At 44.5% G+C, this 21,007-nt stretch overlaps 1 protein-coding gene and 1 long non-coding RNA gene across 3 annotated transcripts; one reads left to right on the top strand and one right to left on the bottom strand.

Moving 5' to 3' along the window:
* Positions 1-1,293: 1,293 nt before the first annotated feature.
* On the bottom strand, positions 1,294-13,027 carry CCKAR (cholecystokinin A receptor). 2 transcript variants are annotated; one of them, XM_081534960.1, is made up of 6 exons: positions 11,103-13,027; positions 10,173-10,424; positions 6,047-6,308; positions 4,085-4,212; positions 2,419-2,790; positions 1,294-1,832 (listed from the first exon to the last, which is right to left on the bottom strand). In XM_081534960.1, exons 1-6 carry the CDS (start codon positions 11,212-11,214, stop codon positions 1,720-1,722), a joined length of 1,239 nt encoding a protein of 412 aa, XP_081391086.1. In that variant the 5' UTR covers positions 11,215-13,027; the 3' UTR covers positions 1,294-1,719. The 2 variants fall into 2 exon arrangements, with proteins under 2 accessions (XP_081391086.1, XP_081390998.1); XM_081534872.1 differs by having other exon boundaries at positions 1,294-2,790.
* LOC145524598 (uncharacterized) lies at positions 3,317-13,035 on the top strand. Its single transcript, XR_014067719.1, has 2 exons — positions 3,317-3,670; positions 10,342-13,035. It is a non-coding gene; the product is annotated as an uncharacterized LOC145524598 (long non-coding RNA).
* Positions 13,036-21,007: the final 7,972 nt, after the last annotated feature.

Genomic DNA, 21,007 nt, shown 5'->3' with positions numbered 1-21,007 from the left:
AGGCATTTTATTGCTCTATTTTTGGGAAATCTTGTTTATGTTCTTACGTGCTTTTAAAGTTAATTTAAAGTAGAGTTGCCAGATAAAACACAAGATGTATTTTAGGGCATGAGACATACTCATACTAAAAAAAATTATTAGTTGTTTATTTAAAATTAGAATTTAACTGGACATCCTGTATTTTATTTGCTAAATCTGGTGACTCTATTCTTAGGTTAAGTTACCTTTGGAATTTTCAGAGGTTTCCAATAAGGGTGGGGGAGGCAGGAAGGCTAATTAATCTTCATTTATATGCTAGCACTGTCAGACGGGAAGGCTTCTTCTTCTGGCAGAAAAATTGTAGGTTCTACAGGATTCACTCAAATATTGGAGACATCTTTCTTTCTTACATCTTTTATCATTACTATTTTAGCAGTGCACGTTTTAGTCAGTTGAATTTTCACCTTGAAATTCTTGACAGAGATGACTGGTTTGAAGTATGGAAATAAGATTGCCATCTGAGAAGTAGAAAAATTAACATCTGGCTTGGAAAGTCCCCTATAAAAAATATTCACATCCTCAATAATTTCTTCTGTTAGCACACTATCCTCTCTACCCTGTTTGGCAAAAACACAACAAAGGCAACACTTACATCTTGTTAGATATACCACATCCCTTCCCCTATTCATGATCACTTCCTGCCACTCTCTGTACTAACCTCCCCATATAGATTTTTTTTTTTTAATAATAGAAAAATCACTAGCCCTTGTACACCACAAAGAGTGTCTGTCAGGTGTGGATCAATGGGTGGTCATGGACCCCCACAAATAGGAAAAAGAAAAGCTCACCTCTCAGATGCTTGGAAGCATGAAAACTATGAAAGAGAGAGTGAGAGAGAGACAGACAGACAGAGACAGAGCGAGGGAGGAAGGGAAAGAAAGGGAGGGAAGGAAAGAGGCTGTTAGATTGGATTGACACATGCAGTTTTAGAAATGCACTTCCTGGCATCTAAGTGTATAGCTCATGTCTTATATTAAGTTGGGATTTCTACACTGGAGAAGAGAAATTTCAACACCAATTTTTCAAAGAAAAAGAGTTCAGATGAAACTCCAACTGTGGTACAGGAATGTAGAATGATAATACTTTCTCAGTTGCAACCTCCATCCACTACTCTTTTTTTTAAACACACCAAAGAGTATACTTATATGTAAAGAACATACGGCTCTGTTCATGTTTCACATACACATAAAATTACTACAAATGTTAACAAACACATAGATTGTATCTAAAGGCATAGACGACTTTGACTATCTGTTAGTTGAGTCCAGGTATGCCAGTTTTTATTCTGGGCCCAACTCCCCGAGTTTCCAGCTTGGCCAGGTACACATACATTACAGCTCTCCTTTGTACTTGGAGGTCTTTCCAGAAAGGAGGATGAGTATGAGAAATGAAGTTGAAGCAAAGCAGCCGTGGGGTTTAATATCACCATGAAAAGGTGGAGTTAAGCAATATATATTATTAAACTAGAAAGATATTTCTTGGTGCCTCCTAGCATTCAACATCCCTTATGCTAAGACAGTTACTTGCTACATACTCTTTTCAGAAATATAAGTTCCAAATTCCATCCTTTAGACAATGTTCCATATGCTGTTCTGATGATGACATCAACTGATGTCTCTGAATGTCCTTGATTGACCTCAAGAAGAACAGATCAGGCTGTTTTCTTACTACAGAAAATGGTCAGAAGAGGATTTGCTTCCTGTTCCTGTGTGTGGTCGTGGGGAGGTGGGTGGTTACAGAATGTTCCTGAAAGAGGGATGGACTCCTCAGGCGCACAGCAGCCTCCACAATTCCGCATCAGCAGAAGCAGCAGAACACAGGGGGTGTCACTAAGACGAGTAAAAGCCCGCCTTGGATGTTCTAGAACCTTCTAAAGCTCAGTAGGGTCCAAATCCCCCTTTGAACACGTGCTTAGCAATTACATGTGCAGCAGGAGCCCTGGTGAACTCCTGTCATTGGCCTGCGGAGGTTTTCTGACGGTGAATGTTACTGAAAACGTCCTGCCTGGGGCCCCAGTCACGGCCCCACCCTCGGAGTGTTCCCCTGGAACCTAGAGAAAGGGTGCCAGGCAGACGAGGAATGGTTCTCACTGGGAACAGTGCTTTCCTTCACTTCCTGCCTCCTCCTCCTCCTGCTTTCTTCTCTTCCTCCCTCTCTGCTGCCTCCCTCGGTCCCTGTCTCCATGCTTCCTCCCCGGCGGCCGGGACACCGCTCACGCTCATGGGGGCGGCGCAGAGGCGCTCCCGTGGCCGTAGGAGCATTTGGTCAGAGACGCCCGCGTGCTGCCGCTCTCCACCTCGTCCCCCACCTCCCCTCGTGCTCCTGGGGGACCGGGGTTGGGGCAGCAGGGGAACGTGGCCAGGAAGCCGAGGCGGAACCTCTTGTTCATGAAGCAGTAGATGATGGGGTTGACGCAGGACGAGGTGTAAGACAGCAGGAGGATGAAGGAAATGGGGGTCCCCGAGAGGCGGCGCTCGGCAGAGGCGGTGTCAAAGGCCCGCCAGGCGTTGGCGCTGAAGATGGGCATCCAACACAGGAAGAAGAGGACCACGATGACCATGAGCATGCGGATGACACGCTTCTTGGCCACGAGGTTGGCCGCGGGGCTGCTGCTCCTGATGCGGTTGACCCTACTGCCGCTGCTGGTGGACAGCTGCTGCAGCTCCAACTTCCTTGGGTGCTTGGGCCTCTGCAGGTAGCACCCGTCGCTGTCCTCATCCCTGCCGCTGCTGCCCGAGCTCGGTTTCCTTTCTGGGTGGGCAAGCCACATCGCTTATTTTTCGGGATGGGTCATGGCAGACAGAGAGCATGGAACCCCTGCCCCCTCCGTCCAGGGGCTAAACCAAACTTGAACTGTATTACTGGACAGGCCAGGCCACCTTGGGCCTGCACTAACATGGGTAGGTATTGATCTATACTACTCCTTTCCTTCAAATGAAATGCTGCTTAAAACTAATAAAAAAAATGTGTAGCATAGAATGTGCATAATTTATAATAGTAAAATAATATTTTATGTGTGTAGACTATAAGGATACAAATTTGTTAAGAATGAGTATTCACACTCTTCTTCCAGCTCCTGCTGGGGAGTTTTCTGCTTGCTTGGGAAACCTCCAGTTTGCTTTTACTGCATAATGAGCAAAAATCAACAAAAGCCAGGCTAGACCCTAGTTGTATATGTGGTAAAGAGCTGAGCAGAAGGATGGAGTGAGAGGGTGGTGAGTGATGTCACAAAGGTGTGGGGTAAGTTTCAGTGAAGAGTGGGCTGTAATGAAAGGAAGGGATGGGGGGTGGGCTTCCCTGGTGGTTCAGTGGTAAAGAATCCACCTACCAATGCAGGAGACATGAGTTTGATCCCTGATCAGGGAAGATCCCACATGCTGCAGGGCAACTAAGCCTGTGCACTCCAACTATTGATCCTGTGCTCTAGAATCCAGGAGCACAACGACTGAGCCCATGTGCTGCAACTGCTGAAGACCTAGAGCCCTGGAGCCCGTCCTCCACAACAGGAGAAGCCACCACGATGAGAAGCCCACACACTGCAACTGGACAGTAGCCCCTGCTCTCCGCAACTAGAGAAAAGCCTGCGCGGCAATGAAGACCCAGCACAGCCAAAGAAAAAAGGAACATGCAGGTCCAAACATTAAAAAAGGGAGGAGGGGGGAGATGTGAGGTTCCATGGCAGCTATATCGGGAATGAAGGGTGGGAGTGAAGGGGAGAAGAGAGGATGGCACCTGGAATGACAATTTGCTTTGTTTGCAGAGGGGGTCTATTTGAATACAACATCACAGCGACCCTGAGCTTGTAATTGGGCAATGGGTATATTATCTCATTTTATTCCATTTAGTACCCTTTTGGGAGAAATAATTTCTTCATTCTACAGGAAACAGAGACACTGGGTCTCATGACCACACCTTACGACACAGAGTCTCCTAAGAATACTTTTGAAAACTATTTTCAAAAGTATGTACTCTGGGTATATCTAAGTTATAGAAAACAAGGCTTGTGTAATCTTTTGGCATAAACCGACAGATAAAAGATAGTTACCTCGAGCAGACTTCTTCTGGCTAGCATCAAATTTTATTCCTTGGTAAAGTTCCAAAGAGATTAATCCATATGCCACCATCATCACAATTCCGGGAATGAGAAAGAGGATGAGTAACAGGAATGTGTGCCTAACAAAATAAAAAGCAATCCAGTAACCAGCAACTCCAGCATTTCAAACTAAGATGAGATGGAATAAACAGGGTTCATCTCCATTTTAATGAGCTGGAGCAAACACATTAATTACTAGTATTTAATATCTTTGGAAATTCCTTGTCTGGAGGTTCAGTCATTAGAAGTTGTTTACTTCTTTTTTCCCAGATGAAGTCTCTTATGAAGGACTAATTAAATTGGAAAAGTTTGGTGTAAGACTGTGCCTGAAACAAGTTTACATTTAAAACTAATGAGAGCTTAAAAAAAAAACAAGCCCATGAGAGTATGTGAATACCTCAATAAAGCTGTTACTGAAATAATAATAAAATTATAAAGTTTACATTCATTGATGACTTGTTAAATTATTAAATTTCAATATAGTACATATATTACTATATTTAATTCCAAAAATAATTTTTGAAGTAGGTACTATTAACCTAATGCCCATTTTACAGATAAGGAAACAGGCAGAATAAATAATTTGTCCAAAGTCACACAGCTAGTGGCAAAGATGGGATCTGACCTCAAGCAATATGATTCTAGCCGTTATGCTCTTAAGCATCACAATATATTAATATCATTTGCTGACTTTATAGCACCAGAATCATCAAGTGCATAGGTAGCAATGCTGGAAAACCTTGGTTTTGCAAAATAAAGTATTTTGACTGTTTCAACCCATTAGGCACAGTGGCAAACTCATTCTAGTGCCTGGCAGGCCAGAGTTATGCTTTCTCTAAACATGTTTGATTCCTGAAGAACTGCAGCCCCTTTCTTCTTGAGCCTGGCCCCTAAATCACTTTTGCAGTCTGGCATGTGTAAGGTTACACAATTAGGCCGTAAAATTGTCAGAGGCTCACAGTGGCTGAGCCATTTCTCATTTCAATTGGACATGTTTTGATAAGATTTCTTTTCAAGTCTTGAAAATGTCCCTCATTTGCAACATAATTCTTTGAGTGTGTGTGTGTCTTGGTTGAAATGAAAAAAAGGAAGGCAAAGAAGGCAGAGATTATCTTGGCTTTGAGCCATTTTTGAATGTCTAGCCCTCTGCTTCTAAAACATGCTAGGAATTAGTAAACATAATGCCCTGCATTTGTGTAGCCTTTTTAAATATATTTAATGACGTTTTCATAAACATTCTTTCATTTGAATCTCACATCCATCTAGTAATGTAGATAAAAAGGTATCTTTATTCTTAAATCTTTGTATAAAGAACTTGAAAGTCAGGGATGTTATATAAACTTGTCCAACATCACCTGCTAGTGAGCAAAGAAATAGGTAGCACAACTTTGCATTTGTACTTCTAGTAAAGTGTTCTGTGTAAGTACCACCGCTGCAACTCTGCTCTAAGAAAAATCGCATGGGACTTGGGGTTTTGGACTCCTTGGTTTTATCTCCAGTTTTTGGAAAATCAGAGCTCTTCCACTGTCTCAGCCAAAATCCCCACTAGACTATCCAGAAGCACACTGCATAGTGGTTAAGCCCAGATACTCGGTCGTCTCTTCTAGGTTTGGGAACTTGAGCAACTTAACCTCTCTATGTCTCAGTTTCTTCATCTGTAAAATGGGGACAGTAATAGTCCCCACCCTGTGAGGTTCTGAGTGGATTAGTTGATTTTAATACCGGTATGGCATTTCAGATACAACATTCAAAGTGTTCGCTCTCACTATTATTCTAGAAAGAGGTTAAGACAAGTCTTCTCAAAAAGTTTCCAGAAAACTGATCCCGTGGACACTGGACAATACATTCCAGTTTTTATTAAAACTGAAAAATTCTATCAAGTTATAGTAAACAAATAAACCCAGGCAGCCTTACCAGGACTGCTGCATGACATCACTTGGCAGTAGAAAGCGGCACATATTTGCAGTCTGGTTGTTATTTTTGGTAAAAGGCACCAAGTTGCTATAAATTGGGTATGGGGTCATGATGGTGAAGGAGAGGCACCAGGTAGCGGCAATCACCTTCAAAGCATGCGACTTCGTCTGCCAGACTCGGGACTGTAAGGGTTTGCAAATTGCACCATATCTCTCCAGTGATATGGCGACCAGATTAAAGGTGGAGACACTCACAGAGGTGCCTGGGAAAGGAACAAAGAAGCTGGTTACGTCGGCTCTGAAATCCAAAGTTTATTTGCACATGAGCTTAAGTTTACCTGATCTGCACAGGTTTGATAGATAGTAAAGGAAAATACTCAGAAGGTAAAGAAATACTGTGTATGTATATTTTTTAAAAATGATTTATTCCCAGCTTTGTTCCCAAAAGGATTTGAGGCAGTTCAAGCAATGTATTTGCAAATACATTGTATTGCCAATGTATTTTAGATAAGTTTATTGAACTTTGATTACGACCTAGCTCCTTCTTAGGCTGAAGCTGCTCATTAATTAATAACCAAATGGATGAACTATGTTCCTACCCCACAGAGAGTTTTCTGAGTGACCTGTAGAACAGCTTTAGTTTTGAGCATGATCTGCATGAAGTTGACCTTTTAATCCAATATTCTCAACAACAGTGACTCCAAAAATTCAGTGGGGTCTGAGATGGGAGCATTAAGACTCTTCCTGAAAATTTCTAGTACACAGACTGTTTTTGAGTGAAACATTCTAAATTTCAAAATGGAGTGTTGAAAAAACACCTAATGAAAAAGGATGAAGGGGAAAACCCCCATATTGCAACTCATGTTTTTCTCGGGGTAGGAAGACGGGGGTCTTCTTTCTAATTCTTTTTGCTTTTCTGTGTTTTGTAGAAGGAACATTCATCAAACATTCATCATCAGTGAGAAAGACATCAAAACACCTCATCTAAAAGGAAATCAACCCTGAATATTCACTGGAAGGACTGATGCTGAAGCTGAAGCTCCAATTTTTGGCCACCTAATACAAAGAGCTGGCTCATTGGACAAGACCCTGATGCTGGGAAAAATCAAAAGTAGGAGAAGGGGATGACAGAGGATGAGATGGTTGGATGGCATAACTGAATCAATGGACATGAGTTTGAGCAAACTCCAGGAGTCAGTGAAGGACAGGGAAGCCTGGTGTGCTGCAGTCCATGGGGTCACAAAGAGTCAGACATGACTGAGCAACTGAACAACAACAACAAAAGGATATACTTACAGCATAGTCAAAAAAACTTAATTTTACTAAATTTTTGTATTTTGTGTGCATATATACTGATTGTAATGTCTTATACTTGTAAAATTCTCTTTAATTCTTCATCCATAAATTCAGCTTTCTCTTATCTCTTACCATGATTTCTTAAACCTTCAAATCAATCCTAATCTAAGTTTTGGAGAAGTTCTTAGCCTGGGGCCTTTTGTGAAACTATGTATAAAAGTATTCTTTTTCTAGGGAGAATATCCATAGTGTTCCTCAGAGACTTAAAGGAATCTAGAACCCCAAAACCATAGCTAAGAACTCAGGTTCTGAGATAGGATTTGCTGTTTTATAGAAATTTACCCTAAGGAGTTGATAACATTTGGATTAGAGAATACAGCCCCAAACTCCTCAGAGTGAAATCTATTGTTGTTCACTCTTTTAGTCGTGTCCGACTCTGCGACCTGGTAGACTGCAGCACACCAGGCTTCCCTGTCCTTCACCATCTCCTGTAGCTTGCACAAACTCATGTCCATTGAGTCAGTGAGGCCATCCAACCAGCTCATCCTCTGTTTTCCCCTTTTTCCTCCTGCCTTCAATCTTTCCCAGCATCAGAGTCTAGGTCAGCTGTTCGCATCAGGTGACTAAAGTTTTGGAGCATCAGCTTCAGCATCAGTCTTTCCAATGAATATTCAGGATTGATTTCCTTTAGGATTGACTGGTTTGCTCTCCATGCAGTCCAAAGGACTCTCAAGAATCTTTTCCAACACCACAGTTCAAAAGTATCAATTCTTCGGTGCTCAGCCTTATAATGGGTAATTATAAACCCGTCATCAGGCAAAGCACTTTTTTTTTTGGCTTTGTGCATGCATGCTCAGTCACTTCAGTCGTGTCCGACTCTTTGGGACTCTATGGGCTGTAGCCTGGCAGGCTCCTCTGACCATGGGATTCTCCAGGCAAGAATACTGCAGTGAATTGCTATGCCCTCTTCCAGGGGATGTTCCCAACCCAGGGATCAAGCCTATATCTTCTGTCTCCTGCATTGCAGGCAGTTTCTTTACCCGTTGAGCCACCTGGGAAGCCCGTTTGGCTATGTATTAGGAATTTAATGCGTGTTAACTGTTAGGAACATGAAATTAAGGGAAGAGTGGAAATGACTGGAATCAGAAATCCAACAAAACCATTATGGTATTGCAAACACTTTTAGAATTATCTTGCTTTTCATTTTCTAGAACAGTCTGTACTGGATATTTTCAGAAAGAGCGTTAAGGCTCCTAGCTCAGACCCCAGCTATTTTAACACATTTTTTTATTGAGGTGAAATTCATATAACATAAAATTAATCATTTTAAAGTGAACAACTCTGCAGCATTTAGCACATTCATGTTGTGCAACTACACAAGGACTGATTTTTAATCTCTTTTCATAAACTCTGGTTAAAATGATTAAATATTACCATAGGATATATACAAACAGGCCTTGAAAGCCTGAGGCACTGTGAGATGTAGGTTATTATTGTTGCGTCATTGTTTAACAATGATCCTTTTCATTTGTGAGTCCATTTTTCTCTTTAGAGTACTTGGACCCAGATTGAGACTTTCTGGGTTATTTGTCCATGGCATGTAGATCAGTCATTCGTCATTGTTTTGTCAGCGCTGGATCCTACTTCCTCAGTTGGAAGAAATAAAGGCTTTTAAAGCTTTCTGGTCACTGATGGCTGCCCTAGGCGGCTCAGCTCTGCATATTTTGCAGGGCTTAGGTCAGAACAACCAACTCCTTCCTCATTTCCCGCCTCTTCTCCTCCTCCCCCCACCAGCTCTCAGAATGGGCAATGGATGAGGCATTTTGGCAGGCAGAGGGGACCAAGAAACATGTCTTGTTTCAGCCTCAGATGAGCCACAGCAGTTGGCAAAACGAGGCTATGTATTCACTCACCATTGTAGTGGCCACCAACTGGAGTTCAGGTCAGCTCTGTGGCTTACAAGCTGTGTGTCCTTGGGCACATTATTAACCTCTCTATGCCTCTGTTCCCCTCTCAGTGAGACAGGGAAGAATAACTGTGTATACTTCATAGAGTGGTTGTGAGATAAAATATGATCATGGAAGTAAAAACTTAAAGCAATTAGTAGAACATCTGGGACTCAAAAAAAAAAATGTACTCAAAGACATTAGCTCTTGTGTTTTTTCATCATCACCATCATTCTGATTGGCAAAGGCAGCGAGCTGCATATCTCAGTCAGTCAGGGTCAGCTTATCCACTCAGGCACTGGGAACAAATTCAACTTGTTGTCTAGTGGCAAAGGTTTTCTCTTTCTGCCTGAGATGGTCCCAGCCCCTGTGAAAACAGGCTGGAAAGTGAATCCTGAGAAGGGAATCTAGACCTCTGGTGAAACTGATTTTTTAATAACCCTGTTCCCTGTCAGAGCTAGAACGGCAGCAGAAAAAGCCCTCTTCCAGCAGCCTGGCCACCCCAAAAGCCATGCCTTGGGTTGGATAGAGCTCAGAGTACAGTCAATGATTTCCAGGAAGGCACAGATCAGCTTGAACCTGTCTTTCTTTCTAACAGAAGCAAGAAAAACCAGTGTCTTCTGTAGTTTCTTACCAACTTATTTCACTCTGAGGAACTGATCCCCTAAGACTGGGGACTGACTGACTTCTGGGGAGTTACGAGGACTGACCCTCCCATAAAGCCAGCTCCTCTGTCCTTGTACCCAGCCCCATACAGTCAGATGTTTTGTTCTGTACACCCATCAGGGCTTCTCTGTGGAGGCTGTCAGGGGTTAGGGAAGGTCTGGGACTGAGTTTCACTGATGTAGGGTGAAACTCCAGAAATAGACACCAGCAGCAACTCACCCATGAAGTAGGTGGTGGTCTTGCAAACAGCGCTCCCGAAGATGAAATCCTTGAGCAGGTTGGGGATGAGGTTGAATGGCATGCAGAAGAGACAAAGCATGAGATCGCTGACAGCCAGGGAGAGGAGGAAAATGTTGGTGACTGTTCTCATTCTCTTGTTCCTTATCAGCACCGTAATGACCATCGTGTTTCCCAGCACGCTGAGCAGGAATATCAAGGAGTATAAGAGAATCTGCACGGCCGGCTGCCACTCTGCAAGGAGGAACCCGGACAAGACGGAGAGATGGAGGTGATGAGGGCAGAATGTTAAAACCCTAGCACATCAAGTGAACGCTTATTTCCTGCCGGTTTGTATTTTCAGAGGTGTGCATCACCGAACCCAGCTCTCCCCATACTTAGGATATTTTGCAGGAACAAAATGAGGAGAGCACAGAGCGATTTAGTTGCTTCTGAAAGGCTGGTCTGTTAAAGGATCACTCACTCGGGGAATCACTTTTTCTTAAGAACAAAGCTCCTCCAGTGATTTGCTTTCTTTCCTAGCTGCTAAGCATTATTTCGATTTAATCACTTCTTCACACCGATTTCCCCCAAGGAAAGGCGACAGCTAGGTTGTGACAGCACCTTTTCTGTGATGCTGGTGAGTTCCAGCTTTTACACTTGTACTCCCTCTGGCTCCACTTCAGCTCCTCCTCCCACTGCTTGTGTGCCCCCCAAGTCCTATACATTAATCCCAACTCTCTCATGGGGAACAATAAGAGCATTGGACTCAGTTCTGCTTTTAGATCTCTTACCCAAACTTCTGAACAGATGACTTTATCCAGCCTCGTCTCACGAGGACTGTGTTTTATTTTCACAGTCAGCCTTGCCTTTGCTCATTTTTCCCACAAACTTAAGGTTTTCTGAATTCAGATAACAGCCTCTGACACCTACCTTTGGAAGGATGGGGCTGATCCAAGCAGAAAAGCGTCTCATTTTCGATCCCCAGTTCACAGGGGGGAGTCAGGTTGCTTTCATTCATGAGAAGGCTGTCAACCACATCCATGCTTGCCTGCTGCTTTCCACCAAGTGTTGGCAAGCTGGTGAACGGCTCACTCTCGGCTCATTCCTCTAATGACTGACCGGAGAGTCTCCCAAATGCAAACTGCTGTGGAGAGGCAGGAGGGTAGGGGGAGTGATTGCCAGGTATGGTCTCCTGTGGCCATTCTTAAAGGCGACTGGAGTTCAGCACGCTCAGGCCAGCTGGGCAGGCATTTGCACTCCTGTCTTGGAAAGAGCAGCTGATGCGAGCCAAGCCCGCTCCACCTTCCAGGCCCACCCCATTCCTGGGCCAGCCGTAGGGCCCTGAGCACAGGCAGCCTGATTGGATTTAACCCTTCCCGGAGCGTCGCTGCTTTTCTGCACACATGCACACACATGTGGGCACACACATGTGGGCACACACATGCAGGGACACAGTACCTCTCTCCTCTGTATAGGAGCCTGTCACCATCCCAGACATAGGCAGAATAAAGCTCAAACTGGCTGTGTGAGACAGGAGCGATTAACACGGCAACAGACACCGACATACAGAGCATCAGGACTAAAGGACACGGAGGGACTGTGTTTCTACCTCCTTATATAAAAGCAATTAGTGCCTTTTTAGCTTTGGAACCATGCCCAGCAATGTGTGTGGATATAACTGCTGGCTGGTTGTTAAGTTGTTACCAACCACGGGGTTATTTCTTGTGGTCTCTGCCCCTGGTAACTGAAAGGAGGGGGTGCCTTGACTGTAGGTGCTCGGATCCTTATTATAGAAAACACTTAGTAAGATTTTCCATTCATTCGTTTACGCATTCGTCCATTCATTCAGCACATGTTCATTGAGAGCCTACCGCTTGCCAGGTACTTCTCTAAACACATAAGCAAATAATGAACAAGATCATTTCAGATGTGTAAAGCACCACAGAGGAAGTCAAGCAGGAAGGTATAATGGAGAGGGATGATGGATTGTGGGGGGGTGTTGCTCATTTAGATGGGGTGGTCAGGAAAGGCCTCTTGCAGGAGGGGACCAAGATTGGAGAGCTGGATGACAAGGAACAGGAAGGCTTGTGATGTCTGGGGAGAGCTGCTTCTAGGCAGGAGGAGCAGTCTTTTGGGCAGAGGTCACAGCAAGAGCAAAGGCCCTGCATGGGAATGAACATGGCCTGTTTGAGGAATAGTTAGAAGTAGGAATGAATGAGGGGCCAACGGTGGAAGATGGGGTTAGAGAAGGGGACCTGGCCGGGGCTCTGGCAAGCTCTTCCAGCCCCTTCGTACATGTGGTCTCCTCTGTTGAGACCTTCGGGACAGCAGGTGACAGCAGAGGGCTCTATGTTGCTCACAGCTGCTTAGCTGAGCTGAGACCTGATCTAGACACTTCAGGGGTCTCTCGTGCTTTGACAGCTTTCTCAGCTGACAGTCCTATGTGTTCTATTTTGGCTGATTCCATGCTGAACATGGATGAACCAATGGGCATTTTTACCACCCAGGCTTGGGATGTGGGGCTGGGAAGAGACCGATACCTCTTTTGTTTGAAACCACGAACAGCTCATGTTGGAGGTACTTAGTCACAAGAACTAGAAACGCAAGGAATATTGGAGAAGCTGTTAGCAGTTATTAACAGGAGAGACAGACCCCAGATCAAGTCCTGGTTTCACTGGTTACCCGCTGGCAACTACTCGGCAGGTTTCCTAACCTGAGACTCATTTTCTTCTGTCAAAGGGGGACCAAATGACTTCCCAGATACTTGTTATAAAGACTGATTGCCTCAGGACAGTGCCTGACACACAAAGGGTGTTCAATAAGCCATAGATAATAAAAATGATTATTATGATTTTTCCTTTTATTTTTTTGGTTGCACTGGGTCTTCATTGCTGTGTGCCTGCTTTCTCTAGTTGCGGCGAGCGGGGGCTGCTCTTTGTTGTGGTGAGGGGGCTTCTCATGGTGGTCGCCTCTCTTGTTGCAGAGCACAGGCTCTAGGGCATGCGAGCTCAGCAACTGTGGTGCATGGGCTTAGTTGCTCCGTGGCATGTGGGATCTTCCTCAACCAGGGATCAAACCTGCGTCCCCTGTGTTGGCAGTCAGATTCTTATCCACTGTACCACCAGGGCAGTCCCTATTGTTTTTCTTCTGCACACAAGGAGTTGACTCAGAGTGGCCCCATGGTTTGCTGGTGAGAATGAATGGTGGAATACCCCTCATGGACCAGTGGCCCTGTCCTTGCTCCTCCTCCTGCAGTGTACAGCTTTCTTCATTATTCTATGTCCTGTAGCCTATCTGGAGCCAGAACCCCTGTCTCTGCCTCTCCTTCCTGCCTTGGTTCCTGTTGGCTGAATCTTCTCAGTCTGGAGACTGAGATGGACCCTGCCCACTAGGAGGGACCCAGAGCAGTACCGTCCTGATTTGGGGAGGGACAAATATTCAGATTTTGAGCTCTGGGTACAGCTGAATTTCACCACGCTGCTCTTCTCAGCAGCTGACTGCTTCAGCTGCTTTAACTGGGCAGACATCACCATCCATAGCAGGTGCTTCTTACGGAGGTTCCTGAGGCCCATGAGCTGCAGCTTCAGCTGCTGCAGGGAACCTCTGCTGTGGGTCCAAGAGCAGAGGAACCAAGGGCTGGTGTCCACCTGCCCTGAACGAGGAGGATGCACGTGTGCTTGCTAAGTTGCTTCAGTTGTCCAACTCTTTGTGACCCTGTGGACTGAAGCCCACTAATCTCCTCTGCCCAGGGAAGTTTCCAGGCAAGAATACTGGAGTGGGTTGCCATTTCCTCTGCCAAGGGATCTTCTTGACTCAGGGATTGAACTGGTGTTTCTTAAGTCTCCTGCATTGGCAGGCAGGTTGTTTACCACTAGTGCCACCTGGGAAGCCCTGAACTGAAATGGAGCCCAATTTGGAGCAAGTTCTTCCTTCCTCCATCCCTCCTTCCCTCCCTCCCTCCCTTCTGTTGAGTCCTGCCCTAAAGCCACAGGTGCGAGGCCTTGCACCGAGCCACAGAAGCAGAGCCCATAATCAAGGACACCTCCAAAGCTTACTGAGCCCCTTTGTAACCTTGCCCAAAACCCCCTGATAGTCACTAACAAGTTTCCTGACTCCCAACTAAGCAAGGATGCCCACTCCAGTAAACACTCTATAGCGCCCCAACCAGTCACCTAATGCCAAGAGTCAAGCAAGAATTTTCTTTGTCTCGAGGCTCTACAAATCGGCTGTTAACCCACAAAGGGTCAACTCTCCCTGGCCTGTCAGGAGTTGTCGGCCTACTGCGCTTGCAGCGCCCGCTTTATCTCTGCTCTTTGTTCTCAATAAACTCCTTCCTTTCTGAAATGCCCTGTGTCTAGAAATTCTTTTTCAACCCATGCTCAGACTGCCTCAACACCTTCCTTCCTTTTCTCCTTCCTCCCCACCTTCCTACTCTATCTGTTCATCGGTTGGCAGGAAGCAAGTGTGCAGGGGGCTTTCCCGGTGGCTCAGCGGTAAAGAATCTGCCTGCAATGTCAGAGCCACAGGAGATGCTGGTTTGATCGCTGGATCAAGGAACATCCCCTGCAGGAGGATTTGGCAGTCCACTTCAGTATTCTTGCCTAGAGAATACCATGGACAGAGGAGCCCACCGGACTACAGTCCATGGAGTAGAGTCGAACACGACTGAAGCGACTTAGCACACACGCACACAAGGATGCAGAGGCGGGTGCTGGAGGTTTTGTAAACTCAGAAGGAGTCATTGTGGCATATTTGAGTGCTGTGCTGCTTTAGTGCAAATCTGAATCAGCTGAGTTAGTGGTTAAAAACTGGGATCCCCAGGCTCCCCTCCTGGGATTCCGATCCTTTAGCCCCGGGCGTGGGAATCTGCATTTTTATCCAGCATTCCTGCTGCTTCAGAGGCCAGTGATCTCAGGATCACTCTCAGGAAGCTCCCTGGAAGCTGATATGCCAATGAGTGTGGGCATCAGACAACAGTAACCTAAGCCTGTTCTCGACCCCTGCCACCTCCGCTGTGAACATGAACAACTTAATTGGCCTTTCTGAGTCTCAGCTTGCTCATCTGTAAAATGCACATAACACAGCACTACCTATAAATGAAGCAACACATGGAAGGCACCTCAAACAATGCCTGGAACTTAGGGCTGGACTCTAATAATTACTGTCAGTGGAGAAGATTAATCCCAGGGATCCTCTATTTGTCGCTGTTATCATGGCCAGATTAAGGGCTTATGTCTCCAGCACCCGAGCACAGTGCCTGGCATACAGTATGTGCTTGGGAAATGGAAATAAATAAAGAGTAAAACATAGGAGTGTCAATATTGCATTGCTTATTCTACCCTTTTATATCTCTATCTGAAGAAGGAAATGGCAACCCTCTTAAGTATTCTTGCCTGTGAAGTCCCATGGACAGAGAAGCCTGGTGGGCTACAGTCCATAGTGTTTCTAAGAGCTGGACATGACTTAGGGACTAAACAACAGCAGCAATATCTTTATCACATCTGTTCTTTTCCTGGCCACCTCTGGATTTTTCACTCTGAGTTTCTGAGCCAGTGTTACCGTAGAATTAAACTGAAAAAGAGAAAATTCTAACAAGAGACCATAGTGCTTTCAAGGTGAGAGCTGATGCATTTCTCAGGGCGTTAGTCTTTTATTTCACTCCTCAGTGCACATTTATTGAATGTCTTCTAAGTGGCAGGCATGGTGCCAGGTGCTGGGGATAAGCCATGAGCCAAGTCAATGGAATCCTGCCCTCAGGAAATTCTCAGTCCACTGCGGGAGACAGGCCATAAATAAGTGGGGCAAAATTGAAGTAGTCCTCTTGTCTCAGAGCCCTGTCCCTTAATTGGGCACAGGCCCAGACAAATTGATAAAAATTGACTAAACTGAGCTGAAAAACTGCCTCCCCTTTCTGTGAAACACACAGGTTGGGTGCCTCCTGCAGTCCACAATGCCCTTTGGGTACTGAGGGCTCTTTGGGCAAACACTGCCCTAGGAAGACAGAGCATGAGCTATTCTTTTTTTTTTTTTTTTAAGGTTTGTAAATTTTAATAATGTATTCTTAACTGAAGGATAATTGCTTTACATGTGTTAGTTTCTGGTGTACAACATCGTGAATCAGCTGTATGTATACACATATCCCCTCCCTCTTGAGCCTCCCTCTGACCCCTCCCATCCCACCCTCTAGGTCATCACAGAGCACTGAGCTGGGCTCCCCATGCTATACAGCTGCTTCCCACTAGCTATCTGTTTTATACATGGTAGTGTATATAGAGAGCTTCCCTGGTAGCTCAGTTGGTAAAGAATCTACCTGCAATGCAGGAGACCCTGGTTCGATTCCTGGATTGGGAAGGGTTAGGCTACCCACCCCAGCATTTTTGGGCTTCCCTCGTGGCTCAGATGGTAAAGAATTCTCCTGTAATGTGGGAGACTTACATTTGATCCTTGGGTTGGGAAGATCCCCATGAGGAGGGCATGGCACTCCACTCCTGTATTCTTGCCTGGAGAATCCCCATGGACAGAGGAGCCTGGCAGGCTACAGTCCATGGGGTCACACAACTGAAGTGACTAAGGACAGCACAGTGTATGTAGAACATGAGCTATCCATTACCCTTGGATAATGGCCCCCTTGGTAGCTGCTCCCCAAATGGTTCTCCATCTTAAGAAACAATTGTTCTAAAACACCTAAGATTTGTTTGTATTTTTTCCTCATTATAACTGAATCACATGCTCCTTGCAATTTTTTTTAAGTAAAGAAAAATAGATAAGTATAAATATCACACAAACATATTTCAGGACCCCACATGATTAAAACACAGTCCAGAAACCAGAGGTAGTTAACAGGTAATGGCAGGTTGAGGATTCCCAATTCTTAGGGCAGCCTGACATTTCTTCAAGTTCTCTTGCCTCTGCTCTGCAATTTCCTCTCTCTCTGCTGCTCAAACGTCACTGTCTAAATTCTTTATTCCTCATCCTCTTTCCAAAGCCAGACACACCGCTGCCTGCCGGCGAGGGTTTTTCTCTTTTCCTCCCTGTAGCCGTCTCAGACTTCTGGAAGGGCCTGACTGGGACCCCCCTCCCTCCTCACCCTGTGCTGGTCACGCTGGGTTCCTCAGGAGCGGGAGGGTGGACATGCTGAGGTTCTGGTACAACCCTGCTGCCCTCAGAGGACTGGGTGTGACCCCCTGTGAAGGCCTTTTCCCACTTCTTGAGAAATCACAGTGGATCTTTTCTGATAAATGAAAAATCCCTCCTCACTACAGAGAAAGGCGAGCATCATGTCTGTGTCTGACGAAGCTGTCACTTAGCAAATCATGGCTGGATTTGGACAAGTAGCTTTTCTTTCTTTATTTCCTCACCTTAAAATGGGTTAACAGAGGTAATGCCTACCTCAGAGGAATGCTGGGATGTTTCACATCAGCCTGTGTTTAAAGTACACAGCCTAGTGTTGGGCATGCCATGCGTGTGTGCTAAGTTGCTTCAGCCATGTCTGACTCTTTGCGACCCTCTGGACTGTAGCCCACCAGGCTCTTCTGTCCGTGGGATTATCCAAGCAAGTATACTGGAGTGGGTTGCCATACCCTCCTCCAGGGGATCTTTCCAACCCAGGGATTGAACCCGCATCCCTTATGACTCCTGCATTGGCAGGTGGGTTCTCTACCACTAGCGCCACCTGGGAAGCCCCTGGCATGTCATAGGACTTAGTAAATAATAATATGCCATGTTTCATGTTGACAGGAACATTAAAATCATCTTTAATACCAGTGCCTCAAGATAATGCGGAGAAGGAAATGGCAACCCACTCCAGTATTCTTGCCTGGAGGGTCCCATGGACGGAGGAGCCTGGTGGGCCGCCGTCTATGGGGTCTCACAGAGTCGGACACGACTGAAGCGACTTCACAGCAGCAGCAAGATAATGTTTGTTAAAGATTTGGAGGCTCTCTGTCCAGCCTTCATCTCTATACAATTAAAAAAAAAAACACACCCAAATTTGAACTCCTGCCTCATATACAAGATTCATCCTACTTACCATTTTTTGAAAATGTATTTTTCAGATAGAATTTTCCCTCAAAATGACAAACATGGCTTTTAGGTTTCTGAAAAACTGATTTTTTAAACATTTAGGTAAGAAAGTTAAAAAAATATTACAATTCCATCATCCAGCGAATTTGAAAAGTATTTTGCATACATACTAGTTTGCATATTTTTGTTTTCACTTAGTATTCTTTCATCATGTCTCAGTACTTCTCTATGGTATTATTTTCAGGGATGTCTATTATTTCATTAATAGACACCACTGGTGGCCTGAGGCCTGGGCAAATAGTTTTCCAAAGGATCAGATTCGTTATATAAGGCTGCTATTTATTAGTACTGGCCTATTATACTTTTTTATCAGCATTTGATATTATTAGTTCACATTGTCATTTTGCTAATTTAATCATAAAGCCACCTCCTGGTTGTTTAAATTTTCATTTTCCCTTTTAACTGAAGTATAGTTGATTTACAGCATTACATTAATTTCAGGTGTACTGCATAGTGAGGCAATATTTTTATTGATTATAATTCCTTCATAGTTATTATAAAATATAGGCTATATGCCCTATGTTGTGCATTACATCCTTGTATCTTATTTATTTTCTACCTAGTTGTTTGTATCTCTTAACCCCCTACCCCTATCTTGCTCCTCTCCCTACCCTTTTTCTCACTGGTAACCACTAGTTTGTTCCCTGTATCTGTGAGTCTGTTTCTATTTTGTTATATTCATCCATTTGTTTTATTTTTCTAGATTCCACATGTTAAGTGAAAACCTACAGTATTTGTCTTTCTCTGACTTACTTCACTAAGCATAATACCCTCCAGGTCCTTCCATGTTGTTGCTAAATGGCAAATTTTCATTCCTTTTTATGACTGAGTAAGATAATTTGCATGTCTTTTATTACCAAAGATGCTCCATATTTTCCATGGGTTTATTTACTAGTTGTATTTCTTCTTCTGTCAGTTGTGTAAACCTAGGATGAGCCAGAGAATTTTTTATGAATGGTTTATGTGCTTTGCTTATTTCTTTGTTAAATCAACGAATATTTATTGAACACCTAGTATGTGCCAGGAACTGATGTAGGTACTGTTCACAGCAGTAAGTAAAACAAAGTCCCTCCCTTAACTGAGCTCCCATCCTAGTGAGGGACACACGTAAACATGGAAGTGAATAAAGCACATAATATCAGATCGTGTGTTAGTTCTTTGCAGGGAAACAAAGCCAGATTAGGGGATGCAGAGTGAGGGGTGACCAGAGAAGGTCTTTCTGAGGTGATGACATTTGAGCAGAGATCTAAATGAACTGAGTCTCATGACTATCTGGGAAAAGAACATTCCACATAGGGTATTTACTGCCACATTAAAATGTTTTTCTCATCACTTGACAGGAAACCTACCTAAAGCGTTGACAATGATATTTCATTTACAATTTACTGTCATAAACTGCTGTGTGTAGCACAGACTACATCCCTTTTCCCCCTTCTTATATATAATTGCAGTTCCAATTTTTAATTGGGCTCATGGCTGCCTAGAATTTATCTTACATATTTCCAGCCTTCTTTGCAGCTAGACCTGGTTCCATGATAAGGTCTGGCCAATGGGGAATAGGCAGAAATGAACATGCAGCTCCTGAGAAGTATCTTTGCAGAAAAGGAGCATACTCTTTTCTTTCCTTTTCATCTTTCCTCTGACTAGAATGAAGATATGAGCACTGGAGCTGAAGCCGTCATTTTGTACCCTGAGACAGGTGCCAAAGTGGAATGTAGCTGAAACCTGGATACTAACAGAAGCATGGATCCCTGATGGTCTTAGAATTTATATACTAGCCAGCCCCGGACTGCTTCCCAAGAAAAACAAATTTATTTTATTAAGCCAATGTTATTATTATTATTATTGTTATTTTTTTTGCCATTTGCAACCTAATCCTAACAAAAACAGTATAGAGTAGAGTCTGCATGTTTAATTTATGATCTTTTCTCACATGATTCTTCAACTGCACTCAGGAGGCATCATGGGAGCGGTCTTACTCATGCTCATATTTTCCAGCCCCTAGTGTGTCTGATTCCTTCCCACCTAGTCAGGGTCTACTGTTCTTCAGGGCCCAACTGCATCCTGCCTCCAAACAGCCTTCTCCAGTTTACAGCCCTCATGGCTCTGCCTTTTCTTTTCACTGTCACAGTCCTTTTCACTGATCCCACTCATTGGGACCCAATCAAATGGCCTTATTCTTTCTCAGGGTGAAGATAAATTTCTGCCCCATTAGTTCACATCTCTCCATCTCCACTGCTCTGTCCTGGTCCAAGTGACCCTTAATGGAAGTCCCTACCTTCCCTTTAACTTCCCACATCCCTTTTTCATATAAAAGGAAAAGGATGGTTTTCTTTTTGTCTGGAAAAGTGGTGGTTTCAAAACCTAGAGGAGGATACTATTACCTACCTAAAACTCTCCAGCCCCATCCAGAATGGATAGACTCCAACTCTGTCCCTGGCTTCATCTTACACTCTTCTCCACCCACTCCCCGACTGTATGTCCCGGATGCACTTGCTTCTCCCTCTTATGCCATGTTTCTGGCCCACTCTCTTCCCCAGCAGCTTTGCCCACATTGTTCGCTCTGCCCGGGCTGTTCTTTCTGCCTGTTATCTCACCCTTACTAATCCCCACCCACTGATGCCACCTTCACAGGGAAATCTCCCCTGGACCCAGACTAGAATACATTTCCCTGTTGGATGTTTGTATAGCCCACAGGTCTCATCTTTCACTTACTACGCACTTACTGTGGTTTGTGATGTTACATTTGTGTG

This window comes from Giraffa tippelskirchi, chromosome 1, assembly GCF_054371585.1.
Source record: "Giraffa tippelskirchi isolate mGirTip1 chromosome 1, T2T-mGirTip1v1.2.pri, whole genome shotgun sequence".
NCBI classification, from domain to species: domain Eukaryota; kingdom Metazoa; phylum Chordata; class Mammalia; order Artiodactyla; family Giraffidae; genus Giraffa; species Giraffa tippelskirchi.
Note: the sequence above shows the minus strand (reverse complement) of the source record. Positions and strands in the feature narration are given on the sequence as shown.